The sequence below is a fragment of the Embiotoca jacksoni genome, unplaced genomic scaffold, assembly GCF_022577435.1.
Source record: "Embiotoca jacksoni isolate LCO1_2020_lvr unplaced genomic scaffold, fEmbJac1.0.p SCAF_20, whole genome shotgun sequence".
Classification (NCBI taxonomy): Eukaryota; Metazoa; Chordata; class Actinopteri; family Embiotocidae; genus Embiotoca; species Embiotoca jacksoni.
The window spans coordinates 11,625,702-11,647,788 of NW_027185341.1; the positions used below are offsets into that span (position 1 = coordinate 11,625,702).

A 22,087-nucleotide genomic window follows, 5' to 3' on the forward strand; every position below is an offset into this window, starting at 1 on the left:
ATGGGTGCAAAAATTTTTTGCAAACTTTTGGAATAAACACGCAATATAGTACCCTTTATTTGAGATCTGTGTAAATCAGGCCCAAGATATTGAATTTTCAAAACAAAATATAACCCCCAGTTTAATTTTGATTAGATATGGCAAGTAGTTAATGTTGTTAAATTCATGTTGATGTAAACATACACAGAGTTAAATACATTCTGAAGGCAGTGCACAGTACATTCAATCCAGCAAACATGCAACTGAGGTTTAAACTGAAGTTCATAATCAGGCTATTAAAACAATTTTTTATTTTGGGAGGGACAATAATGCAACCATCATGTCCAAAAATATTTTCAAAAATACAGTGGGTACGGAAAGTATTCAGACCCCTTTAAATGTTTCACTCTTTGTTTCATTGCATCCATTTGCTAAAATCAAAAAAGTTCATTTTATTTCTCATTAATGTACACTCAGCACCCCATCTTGACAGAAAAAAACAGAAATGTAGAAATTTGTGCAAATTTATTAAAAAAGAAAAACTGAAATATCACATGGTCATAAGTATTCAGACCCTTTGCTCAGTATTGAGTAGAAGCACCCTTTTGAGCTCGTACAGCCATGAGTCTTCTTGGGAATGATGCAACAAGCTTTTCACACCTGGATTTGGGGATCCTCTGCCGTTCTTCCTTGCAGATCCTCTCCAGTTCCGTCAGGTTGGATGGTGAACATTGGTGGACAGCCATTTTCAGGTCTCTCCAGAGATGCTCAATTGGGTTTAGGTCAGGGCTCTGGCTGGGCCAGTCAAGAATGGTCACAGAGTTGTTCCGAAGCCACTCCTTTGTTATTTTAGCTGTGTGCTTAGGGTCATTGTCTTGTTGGAAGGTGAACCTTCAGCCCAGTCTGAGGTCCAGAGCACTCTGGAAGAGGTTTTCTTCCAGGATATCTCTGTACTCGGCCGCATTCATCTTTCCTTCAATTGCAACCAGTCGTCCTGTCCCTGCAGCTGAAAAACACCCCCATAGCATGATGCTGCCACCACCATGTTTCACTGTTGGGATTGTATTGGGCAGGTGATGAGTAGTGCCTGGTTTTCTCCACACATACCGCTTAGAATTAACGCCAAAAAGTTCAATCTTGGTCTCATCAGACCAGAGAATCTTATTTCTCATAGTCTGGGAGTCCTTCATGTGTTTTTTGGCAAACTCTATGCGGGTTTTCATATGTCTTGCACTGAGGAGAGGCTTCCGTCGGGCCACTCTGCCATAAAGCCCCGACTGGTGGAGGGCTGCAGTGATAGTTGACTTTGTGGAACTTTCTCCCATCTCCCTACTGCATCTCTGGAGCTCAGCCACAGTGATCTTTGGGTTCTTCTTTACCTCTCTCACCAAGGCTCTTCTCCCACGATTGCTCAGTTTGGCTGGACGGCCAGGTCTAGGAAGAGTTCTGGTCGTCCCAAACTTCTTCCATTTAAGGATTATGGAGGCCACTGTGCTCTTAGGAACCTTGAGTGCTGCAGAAATTATTTTGTAACCTTGGCAAGATCTGTGCCTTGCCACAATTCTGTCTCTGAGCTCCTTGGACAATTCCTTTGACCTCATGATTTTCATTTGCTCTGACATGCACTGTGAGCTGTAAGGTCTTATATAGACAGGTGTGTGCCTTTCCTAATCAAGTCCAATCAGTTTAATTAAACACAGCTGGACTCCAATGAAGGAGTAGAACCATCTCAAGGAGGATCAGAAGAAATGGACAGCATGTGAGTTAAATATGAGTGTCACAGCAAAGGGTCTGAATACTTATGACCATGTGATATTTCAGTTTTTCTTTTTTAATAAATTTGCACAAATTTCTACATTTCTGTTTTTTTCTGTCAAGATGGGGTGCTGAGAAATTATTATTATTAATGAGAAATAAAATGAACTTTTTTGATTTTAGCAAATGGCTGCAATGAAACAAAGAGTGAAAAATTTAAAGGGGTCTGAATACTTTCCGTACCCACTGTATGTTCACTGCACTCACAAATATAGTGTGTACATAGCTGTACCAAAATGACAGACAAAATTAGTAATCTAAACAGCGATCAATGTCAAGTAGCTCATTACAGAAATAAGCAGAGATGTTTTGCGGTCTTCCCTTTTCCCCAGTTGTGTCCCTGAGCTGTTCTTGAGTCAATTAGCTTTCAACAGCAGCAGACTGTCACAATACATATGTCAAGAATAAACCAGTCTGAGTCACAAACAGACAGAGCTCCTCTACAAGTACTGTTAATTGTTTTAATTGTAACCACTGTAAAATATATGTCGTCAAAAAGATGTATACTTTGGTTTATGACCAAATACCTTCTAAACTAATGACTCCTTGAGCCTCACTTGTACTGCGTTTAATGCCTCAAAAAGAAAGGCGGCATGTCAACAGGCGAAGCTGTATTATGAAGTAGAAACTGCAAATGATAACCTGCATCATTGTATTGATAAGCTAAATATCAGAACTCCTTAAAATTGTTACCATAAAAACAATGACCTAATGCTCTTCTGCAACTCACAGTAAGCATGTCTGCAGTGGATGTGGTCGTGTCAGGTCATAAGACTTGCGGGTTGTCAGTTTTGAAATTATAAAATCATTGTAAGGCTGTGTGACTTGAGGTTAACATAGCCTGCAACAGTCACTGGTACAAAATGGGAGGAGAAAAAAAAAAGGGAAAGGTCCATGGATTCTATTAAGAGAACCTGCATACGGTGTTGCTGTTGACAATTACTTGTTGCACTGCAACACACATTCGTTAGCACCAGGTGAGAAATTCTTATTCTAGTGAGTGGCCACCATCTGTGAGACTAGTATCTATCTAGTGTCAGTGAACATCCACATGTGAGCTTTGTCATTCTGTGCATGATAGCATGTTGGTGTTGACACTTAAGTCAACAGCCTCACAAAGCCACTTGTGTGGCTATGGACAGTTATATTTCTGTGTGTACAGGTTAAACCAGTGCTCAAAGTAGGTCGTTACTCATCTGCATGCAGTAGTAAAACATACCAACAGTTACTTTTTTTATTGCACACCAGAAGTTCTTACAAGGTGTCCTACTTAGCGTCTGAGAGGAAATGTGTCCCTGGCTGGAGTGGCATGCATGCATTTTGGATTGTATAATGAAAAGTGCAATATAAATGCCGTATATTATTATTGTGATGATCATTATTTTTAACCCTTTAAGGAGGGGGGGATTCAAAACAATTTCCAACAATATCCAAAGGCAGGCTATCATTTCCACTTGGAAAGTGGATTACAGGAGCAAAATAGAGTTTACAAAGCTGCATTTAGCTTAATGCACATATCGAGTCAAGTAGCCTGCATATAACTGAGGCGAGCAATTATTAAAATGATTACAGTGATTTTAATTCGACAGTATCAAACATGCATTTGAATAAACAAATTCCATACAAAATGTTGAATAATAGCGTGTTTGGATCATTTCTACATTGTAAATTATAAAACTGACAAATTATAGGAGGAAAAAGGTATGATTGCTTTAGTTTTTCAGTAGACACTCTCAATTCAGTGCAATAAATAATACGAAATTCGATAACGCAATAAGAAGAATGAAAGCATTTACTATATCTTAATTGATTAGCCGTCTGTTACTTTGCCAGACTTCATTGATTAAACAACAGCACAAAAAACGATGAATGAAACATGTAACGCAGCAACACCTTCACTGAATGTGTGTACAGTTGTATGTTCCTGCAGCAAAATATACACTTTCTTTTATTTTCTGCTCTTTTCAGATATCAGGTTATCTGAGCAATTCATAGACCCTAAATAGACTGCAACAAAAACCATAACATTCACCTGTTAACGTTCTCGCCTGCCAGCCCAAAGAGAACAGAACAAGAGTCAGATCATGACACAACAAAGCTTCAAAAGTCAAATGCTACCCAACCAGTACAAAATGCAGGCCGAGAGAAGCAAGCGAACAGTAGCCCAACTCTTAGCAGTCTAGAGCCTGTAACATTAGCATCAACAGAAACACTAGCTGCAACAATTCAGTTTAACCCCAGAACATGCTGGTGTCTTTTGTTTCTTATGAGAGAACGTCTGAAGTCACCATTAGTCAGCTGAATGCTGTGACTTCCTACATCTGTTTCAAATTAAAAGCCCCTATTCCAAATTCAATTCCTAAAAAAAAAATGGTTGTCCAATTGATAAAACAGAATTAACACAATATATTCTAGTATCTTATATTTAAAGTAGAAATTCTAAATGTAATACCTAAGGATTTGATGATAATGGCCAATACACACATATGAATAAGTAGACTATTGGCACTTATTTATTTCCACTTTAAGCACTGGGTTGAAGAAACGAGATACACTGTGTTAAAAAAAAGTGGGATTTGGAGCTGTTTGTAGGCATGTTTTTTATTTTTTATTTGGACAGATCCCAGCTGGCTGTTTCTTCCTGCACCCAGTTGTTTTGCTAAACGAGACTAACCATGCCCAAACTCCAACTCCATACCCAACAAAAATAGATGAGAGTGGTATTGATCTTTTCATCTCCACAAAGCAAACAGCATAATGCTTTCCTCTAATTTAGTTGTAATGTTTCCTATTTGATAAAATATATATTACACATCCTTTGTAGCTCCTAATGACATCTAAAAAGTTGGAGAAAATGGTCTTGTCTAAAAAAAACTTGGTTTGTGCAAGTGTATAGCTTGGTTTATCCATTAATGGATGTACTTTTGGCTTTTAGTCTCGAATGAATGGCAGCAGTGAGTAGAAGAGCTTCCTCCTACACAGTAGTTCTTGATTTGTCTCTCACAGTCTGTACACTCAGAGTGGTGGGAGGAAGACTCCGGCCAAATAGTTTAGAAATAGCTGCAGCATCCTGACTTCTCCTTCTGTGCTTCAATATATTCATGTAACTGGAACTTGGGTTCATTGGGGAGCTGGACGACCCGGTGCTTTAGTTCCCTGAAGAACAGAAACAGAGATCTTACAGTTTAGAAGAAAACTTCGGGCCACATTCATCATTATCTTAAGTTTTGTCTTAAATTTGTTTTTAAGGAAAGTCCTCCGAAAAGTCTACATCAGATTCATCACGTTCTTAAACCGCAGATTTATTCGCACCTGTGTTCATATAATGATGAATCCCTTTGTAAATTAAAAGAGTGTCCTAGTATTTCCTAATTAGCATAAACACCCTGCCAATCCCCATATGCAGAATTACAGTAATTGAGAGAGAAAAGAGAAGTTGAGAGAAACATGCCAAAACAAAAATCTAAAGCACCAGACTCCAAGTTGAAGAAAGTCCTCACTATTTCTGAAGTGCTAATGCTGTTGGAAATAAGCAGCAAAACAGCTGTCATATTAGCATCAGTAGGCTTCTAGATGTAAACATTTTTTTTAAATTGCTTTGGATGTGATTGCTTGTTCAGTGAACATGGTGTCAGGAGAAGGGTGCACAACTGAAGTAAAAAATGGTCTGATTTAAAGTCTGAGGCTAAAAAAGCCTTACCAAATACAAAAGAGAGATGCAGGTTACTGTAGGGAGGATGGCCTGCTTGGAGTCATCTGAGATGGACCAGTGCATCGGTGCAATTATTGGTGAGACAGCAGTCACATGTGTTTGGTTTGTATTCAAAATTTGCATTTTCAGAAGTCCAGACTAGACCCCAAAATCACTGCTGCTTTGATTTTCATATTTTTTTATAGATGAGAGGCAACCCCCCGCTAAGGCACCTTGCAGCCCGTACCCTCCTGCAGCTGTATCTCCAAACAGGAACCACCCCACTCTGATGTCTGTGTCTGACTGTCTGATCTCAGATGCGGTAATGGACAGACAAGAGCATATGGTCCAAACACCGACACAGAACGCCTCAACACTGGCCAAAATCTCAAAACCACTTGTAATTTATACAAATGAAAAGAAAAAGATACACTAAAACCCATTTGTTTTTTGGAGATGCGTCTCCTTCTTGAGATTACATGTCAGCTATATATAATCACACCATAAAAGTCACATTTTAAGCCCTTTAATAAGAAATAAGGCATTAATTGCTTTTGAACTTGGACAGTGAGTCTGGTCCTACGTGTCAATGTTTAAAAAAAAAAAAAAAAAAAAATGCTTATAATAATTAATATTTAAAAATTGTCAGAATGTCAGAATCTTTGTGAAAATGGAGTAATTGGATTTTCATATGAAATTTCTTCTCAAGAACGGTTGAATGAGGCCCATTACTATTGTCAGTATTGAGCTGCTGACAAGAAATTGGATTTAATAGATAGAGAGATTTATATGTTGTGGTGAGAAAAATATATTCTAGCAAGCACAAAATATTTACGCTTGCTTTTGCCATGGAATCAGTACCAGGAAAGCATTCAGAGAAAAAGGTGTGTTGCAGCCTAACCATTTCAGCAGTATTAGACTACACAGTTACTACACTACTACAGCTTAAATAATAAGTGCAAATAAATTATAATTTAATTAACTCTTAATCATTCCTTTTGTGTATGTATCCATTTTACTATTTGTTTTCATGAAAAAGGGGATAACATTTCTTTAAAATGAAAAAAGTACCAATTAAAATATTTAAGGAAGCCACTTATTTATACTGAACTACAGTCCCAATTGAATCAAAGGTTTGTATATATACAGAATCACAGAAACACACTTAAAACTGCATCATCATTAATGGGTAAATGAATGAAACTTTAGGTACAATTTTAAATCTTTCCACATTTTCCACCAACTGCCAATTTTAGGAGCTTAGTAAGCATGACATAGTCACTGAAGAGGCCACTGAGTGCTACTAGGGCTAAAAGGGATGCACCATCGCCCAAAGATGTTTATGTTGGCCTTACATTTGTGGAGTTGTTACTGAACAAATTTGGGTATGTTTTCTCAGGTGAAAGTTTTGAAAAATAGTCCAGGGTTTAACCCCTTAAGCTCTGAGCTAATGAATGTGCTGTGCTCAGCAACCTTCTAAACAAATGAGATTAGTGTGTGCTGTGTTAAAAAGCTATTGCTGAAGAGTGTATCATACTTTGCCACAGCAGTGAAGGCCAGCTCTACATTGACTCCTGTCTTGGCACTTGTCTCCATGAAAGGAACTGAATACTCCTGAAGACACAAAGAGGAGCAAACAATAGTGAGTAGTAGAGTGAAACACATCATTTGTGCCTCCACAGCAGAGAATGAAATACTCACTCTGGCCAGCCTCTCTCCTTCATCTCTCCTGATTGCTCGTTCACTGCTCATGTCAGCCTTAAAGAGGGACACAGCGTGGTTAGAATAGGACTAACTCCATGGCTATCAGGTCACTTGACAATAACATAGCATGATGTGCATAAAGAAATAACTTGCTTTGTTTGTGGTGACATTCTTAAAAGGTTTTTAATAACATTGTCAAAACATTATGCCATTCTTAAAACATTCTTTATTAAACATTCTTCAGTAGTATAACAGCAAAGTTTCATATAAAACTGTCACCAATAATTAAATTATAAAAACATTTTCTGACCATCGCATTGATAAAGTTCTTCTTCAGTCATCATGTAACATTGTGGGAATATTTTATAAAAGAACATTCAATAATCAGTTACCCCAACAACATCCCTAAATCATCTTCTGAATTTTGTTAGTTAAAATATTGTCTTCATTACCATTTAAACATCCTTACAGCATTCTTTGAACATTAATTAGAAATATTTTCTTTAAAACCTTATTAGAACATGAAGGTAATATTAGCCAAAGGTAAGGGAATGTTCCCTGCTAGCTGAGGACAAGCACTAATGCGATTTAATGAGATTCTGTGTTGACCCTGGTACTTTGATCGCCACTGTGCATCTTTTGTTCAGTAAAAAGTTATAGGGGAAGGAAAACTGCCAGGGTGCCTTGAATTGAATTTCTTTGGCTTTTGTTACCTGTACTCATTAAGAACAATTACCATATTTCAACCTACCTAAGGTGCTCTTTTCAGTTGTAATACTGAATACTACATTTTCTTTTGTATGCTCAGTCAATATTCCCTCTCAACCTCATTTTTCTAGAATCTATCTTTTCTAGTCTATTCCACCAAAGATCACATCCTTTTGAATTGCTAATTCCCCCCCCCATGCTGACCACCTCAAACAATTCCTTCTCACCTTGTTGCCCAGCAACATGATGATTACTTCACTCTGTGCATACTCATGGATCTCTGTTAACCATGCCTGAAGTAAGAGAGGCAAACAAACACGTACATACAATATTAATTTTAACACACAAACATACATACACACCTCTGTGCTCATGTGTGAACCAAAGGTTGATCTCAGCTCTCTGTGGCTTTGTTAGTTTTTTTTAAAAGATAATTTATTTTTCCTTACCAACCAGTCTCCAAAAGTTTTTAGGTTGTAGACAGTGACTTTTTAATGTACACTGGCACTTCTCTCCAGCTGCTGGTGTCTTGCCAGGTACTTAACCTCTGATAGAAAACGTGTCCCTTGCAAAGTAACATATGGCTCATCTATCAGAACGAATGCTTTTATTCTTCTATACATATTATCAAACTTTGTATTATTCTTTACTCTGAATTGATGTCTACTAAAAAAAAAAGGCAATCATATATTTTTCCTCCAATAATTTCACAATGTTATAATGTACCATTTAATCTAGTCTGTCACTTGCTCCTTTATTTTTTTTTTACCATTATTAGGCATGAGGCTAAGTATATTCAACATATGACACTTTCCATTATGGAAAGGGGGGTACATTTTGACAATACAATGTAATCAAATGGTGAATCCACCTATATAAGAAAACACCTCCATATACAAAATAAAACACTTGATAGTAGCACGTCATCTGTGCATTATGGAGGTTGAATACATATTTTGGTTGACTGCATGTCCAGCTTGGTAAAAAAAAATGCAGTACATGATTATCTTGATTATTTTTATTAACCCTTTGTCAACCCTTGAAGTAGTGGAAATTTGAAATTTATAACAATATCAAGTAGTTGGAATAGACATGTGGATTACAGGGACAACATATAGTTTACAATGCTGCATTTGGTTTGATGCACCTAACCAGTCAAGTAGCCCAGATGTAATTGAAGCAAGCATGTGTTAGAATGATTACAGTGATTTGATTTCAAGCATATCAATTAAGTATCGAACGTTGATTTGAATGAAGAAAAAAAAAAAAAAAGAATAAAAGCATTTATTTTGGTGGACAACCTATTACTTTGCAAAACCTTGTTTATGAAACCACAACACTATAATGATGAATGAAATAATCTACATGTTGCTATATTTTTCTTTACTTAGGTGAAATTGAAATGGCGAAATTACCTACACATTGGCTGAATGTATGTGGTTCCAGCACTCAACCCTCTACATAACAGATTATCTGGACAATTCCTAATGGCCCTAAATAAAATGCAACACCCAGAGGGGAATACTTGACCTAACTTGTTCCTGTTTTTGCCTGCCTGCTTTTCTATTTCTAGTATAAATAATGTTAAGACTACCTTAAAGTGTTGGCCTGATTCATAAAGGACAAAGAGAACATGAACAGAGTCATACAATGATACAGCCGTTTTAGAAGTCAAATTCAACCCAACCAGTACTAAATGCAGGCTAGGAGCAGCAAAGTTACATTAGCTGCACTTCTAGCAGGGGAAAGCCTGTTGATGTGACATTACCCCCTGCAGCTACAATTCAGTTTAACCCCAGAACAGATTGATTCCATTTGTTAGTATGTGAACATTTTATTCATTATAAATACCAGTGTTGTTTCTCCCCCCAAAAGAAATGTCAAGTGCTTGCTGAATTTAGAATGTAACTAATACTTACCATAGCAATAATTATACTAATATAATATACAATACTAATAATTTGCATATACTGGTCGATACACATGTGTTAATAAGGAAAGTACTGGGACTTAATTTTCCCTTCAAGCACTGACATATCCCACACTTACCCTAATGTTGTCAAATGATGATTTGCTGGTTATATCATATAGAAGGAGCAAAGCTTTGGAAAGAGAACCAACAACAAAAAAAAAATATTAACACGTGGGTCAAACGCAACAAATCCCTACATGCCAGTAATTTGATAGAAAGCCATCTGTGGTTCTGTAATGTTGATTATGGTTAATGTTGTTTTACCATGTGCATCTCTGTAATACGCATGCGTCACACTTCTAAACCTTTCTTGTCCTGCTGTGTCCCAAATCTGAAACAAAAAAAGGTTCCAGTGGTTAAGTATTAATTTTAATGCTGGTGCCCAAAAAGAAACCAACCAGCGTTCTTGAAATGGTCTGCTGATTGAAATCGCATCCAGTTCTTTACTGGAAAGGATTTACTTACCTGTAGTTTGATCTTCATGTTGTCAAAGGTCACTTCTTTATTCTGAGAAAATCAGAACCAACAAGAGTGATCTCAGTTGGAATAGTTATAGGCTAGATAAATTAATGACTGGATCAATTGATCCAAATTACAAACATAAAACAAATACGGTCAATGCAGACAGTTGTGGTTTAATTTGTTAAGTTAAACCTTTGTTATGCTATTATACGTCTAGGCTGCTGGGTGACCTTCCATGATGAGCTCCTTTTCTCTCTCTCGGTCACCTTCTCAGCACTTACATGGCACCATTACATCTCATTAACTTAATGCTTTTTCTCTCCCATAGTTTTGCTCATTATTTGTTGTCTCTTTATGCAGTTCCCCTCGCTCGCCCAGTTCTGTGCTTTTTTTTTCAGATACTCCTGACCTGGAGCTGCATGCATGCCATTGCATTACTGTCCCCGCCAACTATTCATTGTCCTGGATCACTATGCTGTTCTTTGTTCTCTCTGCTTTAACCCTCACCCCAGCTGGTAAAGGCAGATAGCCACCCCCCTCTGAGCCTGGTTCTGTTGGAGGTTTCTTCCGAGGGAAGCAGTACAGTGGGAATTTTGTCCTTCCCAGGGTCTGAGTTTTTTTCTTCCTGTTAAAGGGGAGTTTTTTTCTTCCCAGCCACTCTTGGGAATTGTTGAATTGTTGGGATTAAAGTGCTGTTAAAAGGACTTTACTTGTAAGGTGTTCTAAAATAACTTGTGGTGTGATTTGGTGCTGTATAATAAAATTTAATTGAATTAAACATAAAACATTTATGAAGTTACTGCTTTTCTGTCACATGCAAAACTCGCTTTGGAGTGGATCCTACTGCTGTTTGATGCTGACTTCAAGGAATGACTCCTTCAAACAGCTGTAAGCAACCAACAAACCCTCAGCTCCTGTTAACGTTTTGTTAAAATTGGGAAAGCATCCATTATACTTGAGTCTCTTCAATAGAACCTGTTGCAAACTATGAGCCCTATTTTCGTCCGCCTCGGCAGAGCGCATTTTGCCCGCATCCAACTTCGATCTTGATAAGTCAAATCAGCTCCTCTCACCCACTTTAAGAACATTGTGCAAAGTGGACTGTCAGTTTCTTATTAATGAAGAAGGAGCAGACCGGCACTGCCATCCAAACTTTACGCTGAAGAAAACCAACATACTTCTCTGGAGTTTCAGGCTCTAATCACCAAAAATAATGGTAGCCTACAACAAGTCAGCCTTCACTGGCAGATCACGGGCTTCGGAAAAGGTAATATGAACATATGAAAACAACTCTTCCCCTGGGGGAACCCAGTGTAGGAAGGGGTTCAGTGATATAAAGACAAAAACCTGTGTCTTATAGAAGACTAACACTGGCATTAATTACATGTCAAAGTGAACAAAGAACACTTATGCAATATAGTTAAATTTGGTGCTGGGACGATGTTGAGGAGTGAACAGAAGTAAATTAAGCACATTTACAGCTTCCGTCCAATAAAGAGCTATGTGCTGCAAACATCGCTGATGTTGTGTTGTAAATAAATAAACTACATCAATGCTTTTAATGTGCCTAATTTATTTTGCATACATTAATTAAATTACCTCAGCAGCCCTGCATAAATTGACCTGGACCATACCTGTCTGGTGGATTTTGGATAGGTCTGTTCATGTGCGCTCTGGGGAAATCGAGCCAAAAAAATTGTTGTCTGCCGGATTTAAACCTTATCTGAGCTGGCTGAAGTGGCCAGTGCAAAATCAGCTAAAATTAACACCAAAATAGCTTTGAACCGGCACATTTTCAATGACACACCACCATTATGGCATTCTACCCATCCCAGTGGAGACAGGTTCGGCTTGGTCTTCAAAAATTGCAAATCAGCGCATGTGCGGAAAAAAGCTCACCAAAATACCAATCGGGACAGATCTGTGCTACATCAGCACCGGGAATGAAAACAGGGCCCTATGTCTGCGGCACAAAAAGTTTGTATTTTTATCTTCATTTTCATTTTCATTTTCATTTGAAATAGATGTGAAATTGTAGAGCAACACACAAGAAAGGGGTTTTCAGATTTTTCCTTTATGAGACAGTAAAAAAAAAATACATCCCCTAAATAAGCTGTGAACATACTGTCCTGATAGCAATCAAGCTAACAAGCGTGTTGAAGAAGAGATAGCTTGGAGTTACTGAGCTTCAAAGCATGTAAAGTTTTGTATGGTCCAAATTGACATTACAGTACAGTGGTAATTTTTTGGCCAGGAAGAAAATCTCACTGATCTAATATTTACTTAAAAGAACAATGTGCAGATTCTACTTCTGCCCACTGGAACGACGACTGTTGCCACCAGCATGGACGACTGAAACTGCTGTTTTCAGAAATCACAGAGACAGGTATGTAAAAATCTCGACAAATAAAACCTTAATAAAATCCTGCTTATCAGTCTATGCACATAGTTCAGGTGTGTCTATATACAACTTATATATATATATATATATATATATATATATATATACATATACTTTAACAGGTTGCTGTATGTGACAGACACAGATCCATACACCCAAACACACCGTGAATCCAATGCCAACTGTGGCGGAGAAAGAGGCAGGGATGAACTTGCCCTGATCAAACTGCACCAGCAGAGATGTTTTCCCCACGCCACTGTCGCCAACTAGGATTGTCTGCAGGAAAGCATACATAAAACACAGTCAGGATTCTTACCAGCAAGAGCGATCAAACTCTGAAGGGTTAAACTAGTTCAATCTTTACCTCTCCTTTATTTAAAGATTGAACTAGTCGCATGACATGGGAGTAGTGTGAGTTCACTATACTGGTATCACAACTAGCCTTGAAAATCCCTTTCTGGTTGAACCATTTCAATCGTTTCATAATTTTCAGTTGTGAGTCAGCATCTGCGTCACAGTGGACATTTGTGCTTCTAGCACAAATATTATTATCCTTTACAAGAGCTTGGCAATGTACTGCTATTACGTCGTGACTCATAACCTTCAAGACAATAAAAGGAATTAAAGGCAGCATTCAGAGCCGTCAAACTTAGCCACCAGGGCCATCAGTCAATGCTTTGTCTTCTATTGCCTCCTCTTTCATTTGTAGAGTCAAACCGAGGTACCCGCCGATACACTAAGTGACACGAGGGATGTAGCACAAAATTCTGGGCCCGATCCATAAGCAGTCTCTGTGGGCCGACAACTGTACACATGAATCAGTAGTGGATATTCTGGTTATCCCTAATGAACTGGTCACAGTATATTTAAACAAGTAATGATAATCTGTGATATGTGCAAAAGTCTGCAGATTTCATCCCGCCTTTCTCAGCATACTGTAGGCTAGAATTGCTATTGTATGTTTAAATGAAGTTTGCTTGGAGTAACACACTTAAGAGCATATATTTACCATATGTCCTTGACCAATGTTTTTTTTATTATTATTCTTTCTACATTAAAGTCAACTAAAATGTATTTAAGTTTGGGAAAAGATTGGAATTATGGTAATTCAACTAAACTTTAGAGATGGTAACGATAGGCAACTAAAACACCTGTGTTTGAAGGTTTATTTTTCACAGCTTCAAAAAGTGCAAAGGAGCTGGAATTGTTTTGAGCTAAAATACTTAAATGTTACGGTTAGCATATAGCTAAACTGGATTTATGGGTAACTGTATAGCAGTTGTACACACCTTTCACATTTTGACAGCTCATAGTATGGACCTGCAAGCAGATTGGTCAATCTGACATCGTAAAATTTTGTTTAAGTTTTCTCAATATTTTCTTTCAGAATTTCATCATACTTCAGGTTAGTGCTGCCAAACCAAATCTTCTTAAAGGGCATAGATTACCTAAATGCTTAATTTCTCTTGCAATCTCTGACTGGAGTTACCATTTCTTTTGTGAGCCTGGCCACCAGTATGGGAGAAAGACATGTGTAGTCGATCTATGCACTCTGATGTTGATGAACCAATCAGCAAAAAGGTGACCCCATGACACATTTTAAATTACAGCCTTCTCATTTGTACACTGAAGCAGAAATACATAGACATTGTAAAGAAATGTAAAAAGAATATACAATAAATAATATGTGAATTAATAAGTTGTACAAAGACAAATAACTAATTAAAATTAAAATATCAATTTATGACACATTTTATCGATTGATTAATGTCTACATTTGTTTTCGATATTTTTATTGATAGCATGAGTCCTGTATGTATATATCTGTCTGCCCGTTCATCCGTCCAGCTTTCTGTCAGTTATCTGTTCATAAATCAGAGGGGCTCTTAGCCAAATGTCAAATAATGAGCCTGTCATGAACATCATCATCAAATTTTGACCTTCTTCTGTCATTCTGACTAATGATGACCGTCAAAATTTGGAAAGATGTCTAAATTCTAATAGTGTTGTTGGACTGTCAGATGTTGTCCTGGCTGGACATCTGCAAGTGGGCTGTCAAATATGGGGCTTACTGTGGCCGAGGAGCGTATTATGAATCACAGTTCCTCTGGTTTAAATAGGGAACCTTTGATGCATTTCACTCCACATCTAATACTATCTTAATTTTCAATGATCTCTCTACAGATGGCTTTCTAATAGCAGCACCAAATGCAGAATGTCTAAATCTGAATAATGTTTGCAAATCAGAAGTGGTCTTAGTTGGATGTTCATATATTGGACGAACTGCAATAGAAATAACTACTCTAGGTATGTCCATGTGGTGCTGTTTACTATACAAGCTAGAGAAAGAAAAAAAGTTACAAGTAAAGACAGGACAAACTTAAACCAAGTTTGCACAAACTTAAACCAAGCAGTGGTTCAACTGTAACTCTGTTTTGACGAAATGATCAAGAATGAAAGCAGCGGGAAAGATTAAAGGAAACGATTAGAGTTGAGAAGCTGGAGCAGCGTCTCTCAACTTTTGATCTCACCATGTAGAGGATTAGTGTCACATTTCAGTAATGGATAAAATATCTATATTGTCTCAGCCGTAGTCCAAAATTAATTTACTCACGCATTGCAGTTAATTCAGTAAATTCCGTATCTTTATTCTGCCTTAGAAATGCATTCTGCAGAGAGAGGCTATATTTTCTATTCTTCATTTTTCTCACCTTGGAACTACAGATTGGGCAGCAAACAATGCTCGTCACGGGCAGATTTTGTCAGCTGTAGCCTGAGTAACTAGCTAGCTGATCAAGCTAACATTGACTCATATCCATTGCCAAAGTATCTCTATCTGACTGCTTGTTGCAAAAGATTGAAAATAAAAAGATTACAATACAAAAGTATTATTGTGTACATTATTCTGCTTCATCTGTACACAATAGGATCTGTGCGCAGTTAGGTCACAGATCCACTCTTTATTGATAGAGCACAAAGAGACAGTCTATTTGCTTGACAAAATATTTGCAGAGATGTTCCCACCAGGTTAGTTTAAAAAACAACAACAACAAAAAAAAAAACTGACTGCCAGTAAGATTAGCACTGTAGCTCAGGTGGTGCCATTTAAGACAACCCCAGTGGGAGTTTCGGAGTGGTGTATACAGCTGGTTAGCTGCACAATCATTTTTGCAACCTACACTTGAGCAAATAAACACACTTTAACTCTCACTCTTCCCAAAGCTCTTATGTATCTACCTTTGTTAACATAAGACTATGTCCAAGCTCTTTTAAATGCAAAAGTTTTCCACTTCTGCTTGTGCAAAATCTAACACTTGGGTTAGCTCAGTGGTAAATGGGCATTAACACACTATTGAGAATATCGTATGAGAAAAATCCCAAAATTAGGAATGTTTTGAAAATGTGAAGCATGATCACAAAGGTAACAAGTTGGATATTATACAAACAAACAGCAATATCATCACTTCCTCTGATTGTCTGTGACAAAGGCGCCTGTTTCCTGTCAGTGAGTGTATGTCTGAATGTATGTGGTAGAACAAGTGGAGTGAAACAACCATACTCATAATATTAGACATCATCTGTGATGAAGATGCAGATGTACTGTATGTGTGTTTGTGGTAGGAGAGTGGATATGTTGCTGTTACTGTGGTTAACTAGGAAGTGAAGCTCTCTCTCATAACCCCTCTGGAGACTGGAGGCAATAAGGCAAAAACACATTAGACACTGATGATGCATACCATGCAAGTGTGTTGTGATGGGTGACAGAAACATAAAAAAGAGGGAAGTAGATTTTACTCATCTCCAGGGCTCACAAGCAGATTGTTAAGTGCCCTTCTACCTGTTTGACCCCAGTTGTTCTTACCAACAAGTAGGTTTTAGGGAAGAGAGTGAATTTGGAGTCATTTCCCTCTGCTGATCACCCCTTGCCTGAAAAAGAAGAAATACCACTTTTTTCCTCCAGAATTTGAAGTCTCTGACAGCGGCTTATGTACTTTAGTTTGACAGTTTCCATTTTGCCACTAATTCAGACTGTTTGAGCATAGCTGCCACAGAACTCTGGCTACTGTAGCCTTCAATACAGTGCTTTTTTTCCATGATCAAAATATGGTCTGAAGCACATGGGGCAAAAACATTTAGGGTGTGTCCAAATCCACTTTTGCTAGTTTAACAGTGGATAAGTCAAGCTCAAAGAAAGGCACATGGTTCAAAGGGGGTACACTTTGTCCCATCCATGCCTAACCAAAGAGGACTCAGAAAGGGCATATTTTTGTTGTGTAATCATGACTCCTCAGTTTTCAGGGGTAATGATGCAGACAAAAAAAGGGTACAACCCCCAGTAAAAAAAATAGTAGGTGAATAAGGAAACAGGCTTAATTGGGAGACAAAAGGAAACACAGGCAGATTGAGTTGTGGTGTTTACTTGAAATTACTGTTCCTGATTTTTTTTTTTTTAAAAAGAGCAGCACATACTGATAAAAACTGCCCCTTTGCAGGCATGTGGGTATGGAAATATACTTTTAGTTGTATTCATTTTCAGGAGAAATGAAGCATTGTTTCAAAGAGCTGTTAAGTTTACCACTTAGTGTTTAAAATTTCCCCCTAGCCTTGTTTAAGGGCCTATGAGACTGTAACGAACCTCCCTGGACACAGTTGCAAGTTGAAAGGACCCCAGATTGAAAGATGGTGCGAAAGGAAGACAAAGACTCAAGGCCAACTTGATACAAATTGAATTTAAAGGTCAAAGCACATTGGGGTCTGATGGCACAACGGTTCACTTTTTGAGCGACAGTGGGCTCCATAGTGGAGAACTGGACATTCTGGAGCTAAACGTGCTGCCGAAAGTTCTGTCTTAATCAGGTTATGGGATCTCCAACAGAATGGCTAAAAAAAAAAACCGTTGGACAAAACGTTTAACCCTTCAAAAACAAACCTATTTTTTAGGCTTCTGCTTGAAAATTGCTAAAAGGATATATCTCTGCAACCACAATAAAAAGTTATAAAAAGAATATATATTTTTAATAATAAAGGAAACACTTGTGAGATTTGTTCAGATGTGCAAATATCAGTATATATGTCCATATTTTAATAATAGTTTAGTCCCTGGCCCCCAATTGGGGGCCTCTAGGGCTTAAAGGGTTAAAGAACAGGGCTGCTTCACGAAATCTGAGGGTTGTTTCAGAAAACCTGGATAAGGGATTAAGCCAGCATTTTCCAGGTATTCTGGCTTAATTAAACTTTGGTTCGTTACCAAGTTACAAACACACATACAACATAAAGTCAGTTAGCAGGAGTCTTATCTTGAGGAACAAAAATCATTCTTTAATATAAATGTTTTAAGTGCAATAACAATGGTTTAGCTGAAAGAATGGGAAATGTTCTGAAACATAATGTTACCAACCAATTATCACCGTCACTATTGATAGTAGCTAAAAACATAGAATCACAAAGTGGATACACTATATGCTCAGCCAATGTTTTTTTTTTTTTAAATAATTCATGTCCTTGTAAGTAAAATCAGAGTTAATTGTTAACTTTAGCACCTTTGGGTTTAGGGATTATTAGAGGTCTAAGCAGTAGAGCTGTGTGGAACCCTCTTTTCTTTGTTCTGATTATTCTTCAGATGCTGCTGTCCTGAGATGTTTTGCTCCTATAGGGGGGGTTCTATAAGCGCTGTGAAAAGTTTATATTTCATAATTGCCTGCACCGATTCGTATGAAATACGGCTCATACAATCTAGGATTATGTCTCAGTTAATGCCTAAAATTTGGTAATGATTGATTGAGGTGGTTGTGTCAAATCTACATCTCTAGCAGTTTAACATTCCAAAATTAAAAAAAAAAAAAATTAAATCATCCATACATCCTACAGAGCTGGAAGTTTTTCAGAACATCCTCAGCATTGTGACAAAACTTTGGCTCACTGCAAACTATGGTCAATTCAGAAGTCCATTGCTCTACATTTGTTCAAACATGCAAAATCAATTAACATCTATAATTCCACAAATCTTTATTCCGGTGAGTCTGCAGTGATATTCAATACCTTCCTTTAATTTGTACTGTATGGACAACATTTTTTTATTTCCCCAAACATTAATCAAACTTCACCAGAATATTTGACAATACACCTGACATCATCAGAATGATATGGGATTTTATTTCAGAATTGTATTACCAATATTTAGTTGTTTTTTTTTTTAAACATTTTTGAAACAAGTGTGAACAAACACTGAGGGACAAGTACAACGTGTCAACAATGTTGCAATGTGTGCATTTAGTCTACTTTTATGTGTTTGCAATTTGCTTGGACTTCTATCCAGGTATTGTTTGGTATTTTTATGTGTTTTGTTATGTGTTTTTGGTCTCCACCATTTCTGGAGAGAATTGTTATTGGATATATATGTATATATGTATTGGTTTAGTTTGGGTTGTTGTCATCTTGTCATTCTATTCATAGTGATATACACATATCACACAGAATGATTTAATAATAAGGCACACATCTGTTGGACTTAAATTAATATGACCTCTTGCACAAGAACATTTCTACAGAAACTTCTTTTAAAGCCTCCTTCCTCTCGGCAGCAGCAAGAAGGAATAAGCTGATGTGTGAAGACCAGCACTTATAAAAGCTGAGAGTTCAATTTAGGAGGAATGATAGTTTTGGGGCAGATTTGACACGCCCTGGGTCTCAAAACGGATCAACAAGAATGAAACTGCTTCCAAGTGAAGATCAGCACCACGGAGAGCTAAAGCCGGTCCAAGATCGGGTAGCCTATAGGATTCTGGGAAATTTTCTTTCAACCAACAAGTGAATTAACCGGGAAGTAGCCTACAACAATGCGAAAAAAAAAAAAAAAAAAAAAAAAAAAAAAAAAAAAAAACAGCACATAAACCTCTGCAGAATTTAAGAGTTTCGTTTAAAAAAACGACAAGCTGCTGTTGTATTAGCCTATTTCAACAATATCGAAGCCTACCTTGTGCACCATCTCCTCGTCATATGTCGGAGCTGGCGAAGCCGTTGACTGATTCTCGTAGCCGTAGCCACTGACAGGTTGGATCTCCGGGTAATCAGTGGTGTAGTTCGCCGAGATCGGCTCCATCGACTCCATCCGCTCCATTCTGCCGTCCTCCCCCTGCGTGCCTTTAGGGCGGAATCGAGGATCTTGCTGGAGGAGAATCCAAATTTGACCATCCGCGCAGCTCTCTCTCCAGCCAACGAGTCCTCCCTACGCAACACTCTCCGCCGAGCGCTCCACACGCTCCTCAAGAAGCTCCTCTGGAGTGAATCACAGTCTACGGGCTCAGCTTACATCACTTACTGCTTAAAAGGCATGTCGTGATCACCCACACCACGCTACATGCAATACAAAAGTGTGTGTGTGTGTGGGGGGGGGCGCACAGACCGAGTAGGAGGAGAGTGGAGAGACAATGAGATTGAATGAGAGCATTAAAATGCATGGTGTTCTTTTCACAAATAAATATTGAAGTACTATCTGTTGTGGCATGAAAACGTGATTTTGGTTCAGTAGTCTTCCGGTTGTAAATGGAGCGTGCGGACGCAGGCGAGGAGGCTCCCAGTCTACTTTTTGCTATTTTCTAGCCTAACCGAGCTTTTTTCCCAGATTTTTTTTTTTTTTTACAAAAAACATCAATTTAATTTAACTTAAAGTTTTCTTCTACAAATGAGCAACTCTAAGAATACGAAACAAGGTGGAAGTGCACAAACGGCAGCTACACGCGCTGCCACGAGCGCAGCGGGTAAACTAGCATCGTTCTCAGCTAACAGCCTTCAGACAGCAACAAAAATACCCGAAGAAAACAACCTCTGCTCTCATCTCGATGGATCAACTATCTGCAGAATTTGAAAAGCAGAGAACTACACTTAGAGATGACGTCTCTCTTGATTCAAGAATCCACCAAGCCACTTCAAGCCTCACTAGACTCACTGCAGACAACAGTAAAGACTTTCCAGACTCGTCTTTCCTCTGTGGAGTCCGTAGCTGGAGATAACTTTGAACGTATAGCCTGAACGGAGTCCACCATTAAAACACTCCAAACCCAAAACCAATCACTTCTGGCTCGGCTCGAGGACCTCGAAAACCGATCACGGAGAGCGAATGTCCGTCTACTGAACATACCAGAAGGCAGCGAGGACGGAACAGATCCGGTCAAGTTTATGTCGGAGCTGCTGCTGCAGGTGATGGGTCCCGATGTCTTCCCTGATGTCTTCTTCTGAGCTGGAGAGAGCCCACCGGTCCCCGACCTTCAGATCTGGCCAAGGAAAATCACCTCGTACGTTCTGTGTTTGTTTTTCCAGACTCCAGCAGAAGGAGGCTCCGTTGCGCTGGGCGAGGAACCACGAGCTGCTGTACCGAGGAGCCGCCATAAGGACGTACCAAGGTCACAGCGCAGCACTCGCTAAAAAGCGGGCTGCATTCTACTGGATTAAACAAGCCCTTTACGGAAAAAACATCCGGTTCCACCTGATTTACCCTGCCCGACTACGCGTGATACACGGGGACGACGTGCTCACCTTTGATTCACCTGATGAAGCTCAGAAGTTCTACGATCAGAGGATTGATCAAGAGTAAAATACGGATGCGTTTGTCTTGTTCTGTATAGCTTGGAGATGACAAACTACATGACTGACTTGAAAACGTGAATTATTGCTTCTGAAATCATCCTGCCAAAAGCCCTAGGACTCAAGGTATGGTTACTTTCACAAAAGTTATTGCTGGGCTATCCTTTGTAAAGAAAGGTGTTTTATTTTAATTTTATTTTTTTTAATATTTCTTTCTTTTTTCTTCTTTGCCCTGTATTATTGTTATTATTATTATTATTATTATTATTATTATTATTATTATTTTATATTGAAAGGTTAAGCTTGTTATATTCTATGATTTACTGGGAGCCTTCTTGGCTAGAAGTACCAAGAGGATGTACTGCCAGAAGTCTTTAGAAATAGTGTTCAGCCTGCAGCTTGCCTCAGAGAGAGGAACAAGTATAGGTTTTGTGTTAGTTTTGTTTGTGTGTGGGATGGGGTTTGGGATGGTACACCCCTAGATTCTTGCAGCTTGTATCTGCTTTTGCTCTCGTTGGAGAGGTCGCACATGGAGCTGTGCACATTGTTGCAAAGATTTTTGATTCAAAAAATGACTCTATCTTGGAAAAAAACATGGAAAAAAATAACTAATGTAAGAAAGACTGATGTGCATTTCATTAGCTGGAATGTAAAATCATCAGAAATACTTAAAAGGTGAAAATGTATTTCTTCAAGAAACTCATTTATTGTTAAAAGATCAAGTCAGGCTTAGAAAAGCTTGAGTGGGGCATGTGTTCCACTCAAATTTCAATTT

The 22,087-nt window shown here is 38.3% G+C and overlaps 1 protein-coding gene across 2 annotated transcripts; it reads right to left on the reverse strand.

Moving 5' to 3' along the window:
• Positions 1–3,014: 3,014 nt before the first annotated feature.
• LOC138202334 (ras-related protein Rab-37-like) lies at positions 3,015–21,532 on the reverse strand. Of its 2 annotated transcripts, XM_069156268.1 has the most exons (9): positions 19,706–21,528; positions 12,898–13,008; positions 10,335–10,376; positions 10,134–10,200; positions 9,947–9,999; positions 8,125–8,190; positions 7,187–7,243; positions 7,023–7,099; positions 3,015–4,950 (listed from the first exon to the last, which is right to left on the reverse strand). In XM_069156268.1, the coding sequence occupies exons 1-9, from the start codon at positions 19,847–19,849 to the stop codon at positions 4,845–4,847; spliced, it is 723 nt and encodes a 240-aa protein (XP_069012369.1). In that variant the 5' UTR covers positions 19,850–21,528; the 3' UTR covers positions 3,015–4,844. The 2 variants fall into 2 exon arrangements, with proteins under 2 accessions (XP_069012369.1, XP_069012370.1); XM_069156269.1 differs by lacking the exon at positions 12,898–13,008 and having other exon boundaries at positions 19,706–21,532.
• Positions 21,533–22,087: the final 555 nt, after the last annotated feature.

Bases quoted from the DNA above. Each gene is read 5' to 3' on its own strand.
- LOC138202334 (XM_069156268.1), bottom strand. From the start codon at position 19,849: ATGGAGCGGATGGAGTCGATGGAGCCGATCTCGGCGAACTACACCACT. The intron at 13,009-19,705 runs GTAGGCTTCGAT...GCTTTCCTGCAG, and splicing joins ACGAGGAGATGGTGCACAAG to ACAATCCTAGTTGGCGACAG. The intron at 7,244-8,124 runs GTGAGAAGGAAT...TCCCTCTTTAAG, and splicing joins TCATGTTGCTGGGCAACAAG to GCTGACATGAGCAGTGAACG.